The sequence below is a fragment of the Plecotus auritus genome, assembly GCF_963455305.1.
Source record: "Plecotus auritus genome assembly, chromosome: 8".
In the NCBI taxonomy this organism is placed as follows: Eukaryota; Metazoa; Chordata; class Mammalia; order Chiroptera; family Vespertilionidae; genus Plecotus; species Plecotus auritus.
Window position 1 is genome coordinate 128,565,479 of NC_137782.1, and position 6,000 is coordinate 128,571,478.

The 6,000-nt window shown below is 42.9% G+C and overlaps 1 protein-coding gene across 3 annotated transcripts in view; it reads left to right on the forward strand.

Moving 5' to 3' along the window:
- The window catches only part of SLC4A5 (solute carrier family 4 member 5), a gene marked incomplete at its 5' end in the record, with an annotated part of 69,709 nt that extends 64,443 nt beyond the window's left edge, over nucleotides 1-5,266 (forward strand). For 2 of the 3 annotated variants that reach the window (XM_080683467.1, XM_080683468.1), the window contains 3 exons: nucleotides 33-117; nucleotides 1,164-1,231; nucleotides 3,328-5,266. In XM_080683467.1, coding sequence (XP_080539593.1) covers nucleotides 33-117; nucleotides 1,164-1,198 — 120 coding nt within the window. In that variant the 3' untranslated portion in view covers nucleotides 1,199-1,231; nucleotides 3,328-5,266. The remainder of the gene's footprint in view (nucleotides 1-32; nucleotides 118-1,163; nucleotides 1,232-3,327) is intronic. The other variant, XM_080683469.1, reaches the window with a different exon arrangement.
- Between the last annotated feature and the right edge of the window lie 734 nt (nucleotides 5,267-6,000).

Below are 6,000 nucleotides of genomic sequence, written 5' to 3' on the forward strand. Positions count from 1 at the left end.
GTTCATCAGCTTTTCCCACTGTTTCTCTCCAGCCCCAGTTCCCTCCTCCCTCCGTTATAAAGATTCCCATGGAAAGTGTCCAAATAGACCCCCAAAATGGCATCCACCGCATTGCCAGTAAGTAAAACACATGGTGTCTCCTTCCTCCTTACTAACCCTCCGCTTCAAGGAACTTCCATCTTTAATTCAGGGAATCTGGTGGTCTTAGATGCTAGAAGACCACTGTGCTAGGCAGAACATGTTTCTTGGTGATGGTTGAGATGACGGAGAGCTCAAATCCAAACTGAGTTGTCCTTTATTTTATGTATTTTTAAATATATTTTTATTGATTTCAGAGAGGGAGAATCAGAGAATCATTCAAATCATTCATCGGCTGCCTCCTACATGCCCCACATGGCGGGGGGAGGGGGAGATGGGGATCGAGCCCACAACGCAGGCATATGTCCTGACTGCGAATCAAACGTGACCTCCTGGTTCCTAGGTTGATGCTCAACCACTGAGCCATGCTGGCCCAGTGAGTTGTCCTTTAGCGAAATAGCATTGCATTTGGAGTGTAACTTAGGTCATAGTAGTTGGGCTTATTCTGTACATCGCAAGCATCTTCCACCCGCTGAAAGGGAGGCTTCCTGGGAGGGATGCGGCGTTGCTTTATGAAGATCCTGGGGGATTCTGTTGCTGCCTTTTCCCGCTCCCAGCCTCAGCTCCCTATTGGCAGACAGTCCTGTCATTGAGACAAGACAGCTTGAGATCCCAACCTGAGTCCAGACCCTGTTGCTCCTAATATAGAGCTTGCCACTTGCCTCAAAGACCAGGTTAGGGATCCTGCCAGCCCCCTCAAGAACTTTCCATCACACTCACCATCAGAGATACCTCTTCGACTTTCTCTTTCCCCACTTCCTATTTGCATAATTCTATCACCCTTTCTCGCTCTTCCCTGGCCCTCCCCATACCTCCCACCCACCTAACCTGGCTGAGCCTTCTAATGAAGGAATAACTAAACCACCCATCCTTGTGAGGGCCCTGTATCCCTCTTGTGCAGTGTTGGCCATGGGGCCAGAGAATAGAAAGGAGACGAAATGGGTAAGGGAGGCACTGGAAAAAGGATCTCCTCCAGTGGAGTCCTCAAACCTGCTCCACTCCTGACATTTTACTTTTCCTGCCAGGGAAAAGATCTTCCAGTTGGAGTTACTCGTTCTGATTCTTCCTTCAGTGACTCAGAACTTGATCGAAGGTAATAGCCATGAAGTGTACTCCTTGGGTGTTGGATAAGAAACTAAACAATGGCCAGGAAGGTTGAGGGACTAGGATCTTCCAGCCTCGCCAGTGTCTCAGCAAAAGGCCTTTGTTTTGTGGTCAGCCGAGGAAAGGCTGACAGTCCTGATTATTGGGTGTCCAGTAACAAATATTTCCTCTTATTGACATAAAAACATGATTACAACACACAAAGGTATTCAATTTTAGAAGAGGAAATTATTATAAAATATTAGGTAAAATGAAAATGAAAAGTAAATACTGAAAAATAGAAAACATAGAGGAAAACCAGATATGGCTTAAGTACTGTATATTATGGAAAGCCAGGATAAGGCAACGCTAAGGGTCCAAGCATCGGGTACCCTAATACTCTGTGCAATCAAATAACAGCATGGTTAATTAGCAAAGTCAGAAGGGGTATCAAGGAAAGCGAACTAAATACCAAAGATCGGGTGGAGACAAGAACAGTCCAGAAAGCATTCAAGACCTGGTTTCCAGGAGCCCCAGGCCAACAAGGCGGTTCCTGTCTGATCTAAATGAGAGCCACCCATGCTGAAAGTGGGGCTACTTGATGGCTGAAAACAAAGGGGGCTCAAAAATGGAAAAGAACAATTCAGAGGCAAGCGCGTCTGCGTTGGTTATTACTAGGGAAGATGGCAGGGCCCGTCCCACTCTTACACTGTGCCCCAAACTGGACAGAAATCCCTCGGTACTGGGTCAAACAGTGAAGGCACAGGCTACCCAAAGTCTGGAGGCAGATAACCCTCCACTTACATGGCACTCTCAAGGGTTTTAGGAAACACCTACGGGATCTTCTGAGCTGTAAGTCAGAACTGCTATCACAGGCCCAGCTGAAAAGAAACTTGTCACCAGGACTAGCCTCCCTCAGCAGCTGGCCCAGCGCTGCTCCAGCCCAAGAGTGTCACATGCCCCAGTACATCTCTGCCTGCCTTCTCACCCGGCCTCCCCAACCAAGGCTCTTATACCCTTAGTCACTGACCTTTATATATAAATGCGTTAGAAGAGCAATCTGTCCACTCTGATTTATGTTCACTTTAAAATAGCCTACACTAAATTGAATCTGATTGCCCCAATTTCAGTCAGTGGAGAGAAAACTTGGACCAAGATAGGGCATTTCAAAAACGCTGTTAAATTGGACAAAGCATGGGACAAATGTGGTAACTGGTAGTGGCACCTCCCAACTACACTGGTGTTTTGCCAAATCTGTGAAGGCAGAGACCACGAAGTAGCAGGATTCCATTCCAATGAAGAAAAAGGCTCAGCAACATGATCTAATTTAACAAAGGTTAGCATCATAAGCTACCAGGCAGGATGCTTACTCCCTGGGGATACAGAAAGGCATGTGGACAGGGACACACAGCACTTTGTGCCAAGAATAATGAAGCAGTGGTGTAAGGGTCGATTTGCCTAACCTGGAGCACCTGGGAATGATACACAGGAGTCCACTAGCCACTAGATAGTGAGGAAAAGGGGGAAAAGGGCATTCCAGGCACGAGAACAGACCAGAAATGCCATTTGAAAATACACACACACACACACACACACTCTCTCTCAGGCCAAAGAACACAGGGACGAATGAAACAGTCAAACTGCAAGTAAACAGGAGGGTGAGCACAGGAGCCTGTGCACCAAGGTGCTCACATGCTACGTTTTGAGCAGTGAAAAACCACGAAAAATTTAAGTGGGGAACCATAGACAGGTTTGTGATCTAGACAGTTCGCTTTGGCAGCAATGTGAATAGGTCGAAACAGGGCAATAGTAATGTCTATAGCTGAAGGCCAAGCAGATAGGATACTGCTAGTTGCTGTGATAAGATTTCATAAGGAAAGACAGGACACATGCATGCATATAAGAATAACCAACGGATGCAAAACATTGGGGGGTGAGGGCATGTATGGGAGTGGGAGGGGGGCAATGGTAAGATATGTACACATATAATACCTTAATAAAAAAAAAAAAAAAAGACAGGACTACTTGTATTAGAGCCCTCCTCTGGGGGATGGCACAAAAAACACCAAACACTAGATAAATCATGCTCCCCTTTTTCTCATTCAGCATCACCTTGCACTTCAAAATTTCCTGTCCAGCTTCACCTGCTTTCAACTACTCTCAGAGGCCAGTGTTCATGGTGCCACAGGTGAAGATAGAGATGGAGTCAGACTGTGACTTCACAGACATGGACATGTATGGAAGAGACGCTGTCGGTGAGACCTCCCTCTAGGAGGACACAGCGTCCCCAGAGGGGGGGCAGAGGGAGGGCATGGTTTAGTCTTCATCGTGAGGGTCTGGGCCACAACCTGAACTTCTCGGAGCCCATGTCCTTATTTACCAAACAGTCATTATTCCAGTTGATAAAAAACTGGGAATCCGTCGATGAAAAGTACTACTTAGGTGCAAAATTCCCCCTTCCCTTTGTAGTTATGCAATAATTAAAGCAACATGTTATACGTTATTTTAAAATGCAGGTCAGCATAGAAATTATAACATTTCTTTTGAAGTGAAAAAAAAAAATGCTTACCTCCCAAAACTGTGGTTAAAGGTGCAATAGTCCATTTTTATTGAAAATAAATCAAGTTGAGTTTTTTTAAAGGTTAGATTTTAAAGTGTCTAGATGATTTTGAAAGAATTATTAAAATACCCGCACTTCAGTAGAGCAAGGCTGAAAAATTCATCTTGCAATTTTGCATATTAGGAAACACTTAAAAGTCCTATCTTTCCACTCCATCTCATTCCATTTGCTAGGGATCGTACAAAAAGCTTGAACTATCTGCATTACGGGCCTTGCTCCAGCCCAGAAGTGTGACTGGGGCTTTCCCAGACTGAAAAGTCTGTTAATGAAAGAACCAACACATTTGAGTGCATAAATATTTTTAAAATAAAAGTTGTTAGAGTAAGACCTCAAATCACGTTAAATCAACAAAACGATCCTTTGAATTAACATCACTGGTTTTTCATGCCAAGAATCAAATTTCTGGACATGTGGGTAGGTCCTTCCTGCAAGTTTTCAATGGCCTGATTCCCAAAGTCAAACTCCCATTCACATGAACATTGCAGTTAGGCAGACCTGATGTCAAATTTTGGAAGATTATAACTTTGTAATATGAGACTAATGCTTTAGAGGAATGATTGGAAGCCAGCTGGGTGGGTTAAAACCCACTGTTAATGAAGCAAATCCTTTCCTCAAGGAACAAGATCAGTCTTTATCTTTAATCCATGTTTAGCCAACACCAACCATGTTTTCATTTAACAACTACTATGTGCCTACTAGCCACAATGCATCTGACATAAAACAACTAGGATGTGAATCTTGAGTAAATCACTTTGGTTTGTTACTACATTTATTCAAGGTGATAAATGCAGGTGCTTTTTCTTTATTCCTTCCTATTTTTTAGACAAATGATACTAGATTGTTAACAACTTGAGTCAACAGAACAGTTAAATATCTCTGTAATTCCTAAAGCCTAGTACAGTGACTGGTCCACAGAAAGCTCTTACTTGTTTATTAAATTAAATCTCAGAGCTCCCTTCCACAGGATACTGCCAAGAGGTAAAGCTCTAAACCTCTGTTACTTCTGATAGCAGCTGAATTACTTAGCTGCTCACTAATCTAGAACCATCACCTGAGTTTAAGTATAAATTCTTTATCTTCATCTGTACCTATCCTGGGAGAGCTAACAACTTACCCTTAACATTTCACTGTTAAAACTTGGCTGATTTTCAATAGCACTTTGTCCAAATTGAATTGTAGAAATGTTATGGATTCAGGAGTAAATGTGCTTGATTAATCAAACAAACTGAAAAACCACAATGTTAATTTTTTTTGTTTTGTAAATTGATCACTGTAATTTTCACCTCATATGTCATTTATATTTTGTATATACATGAACATTTTAATTTTGGTAGCTTTGAACAGGTTGACATGTTACTTCTCCGTGCAGGTCAGTACATTTTTCCGCTTGTAACTGCAGTTCAATAAAATGTAATCCTGTCTGCTCATCTTGCTCCATGTTTAATAATTTAGGTAAGTCAGCAGGCATGGCTTATGGACACCAGCTACTCTCACTTACAAAAAACATTTCTAACAAACTAGCATCTTCTTTCATCTCCAGAAAATCATCAAAAGAATAAAGGCAGCTGGCAGAGGAACAGGAGAGAAAAGGTCAACTCCCCGTTGTTCTCCTTTCTCCATCTGCCTCAAGCTGCCTGGAGCAGGTGCTCCTTCTGCCTGCGCAAGAGCCAGAATTCCCAGTCCTGGTGGGACCTATCCTAGCCTCAGAACGTGCACCAATACCTTCCAATCTGTCATCAATTACAAAAATTCACACACACACAACTGTGTGTGTGTGTGTGTGTGTGTGTGTGTGTGTGTGTGTGTATACACATATATATATGGAGAGAGAGAAAGAGAGAGGAGAAACTTGGGAAGCACATCAAGTTGTTTGTAAACTGAACAATGTGTAAATTGAATGCATGGTTTAGAAAATACTCAGAACGACGTTATCCACTTAAGTGAATCTTACCTGGCTCGGCACAACCTGTTGGATGTAAGGTTAAATGGACTAGGCTGGTTTCTGCACAGCTCTTTAAACCACTTTGTTTAAGGCACAGGAGTGGGTGTTACCACTTACAGAAATAGCTAGGTCGATTACATCCAATGAGAAAACTATGGTTAGGTCACAACTAAGACAATACAGTAGCAGTTAGATACAGTATTTCAGAAACTCATTT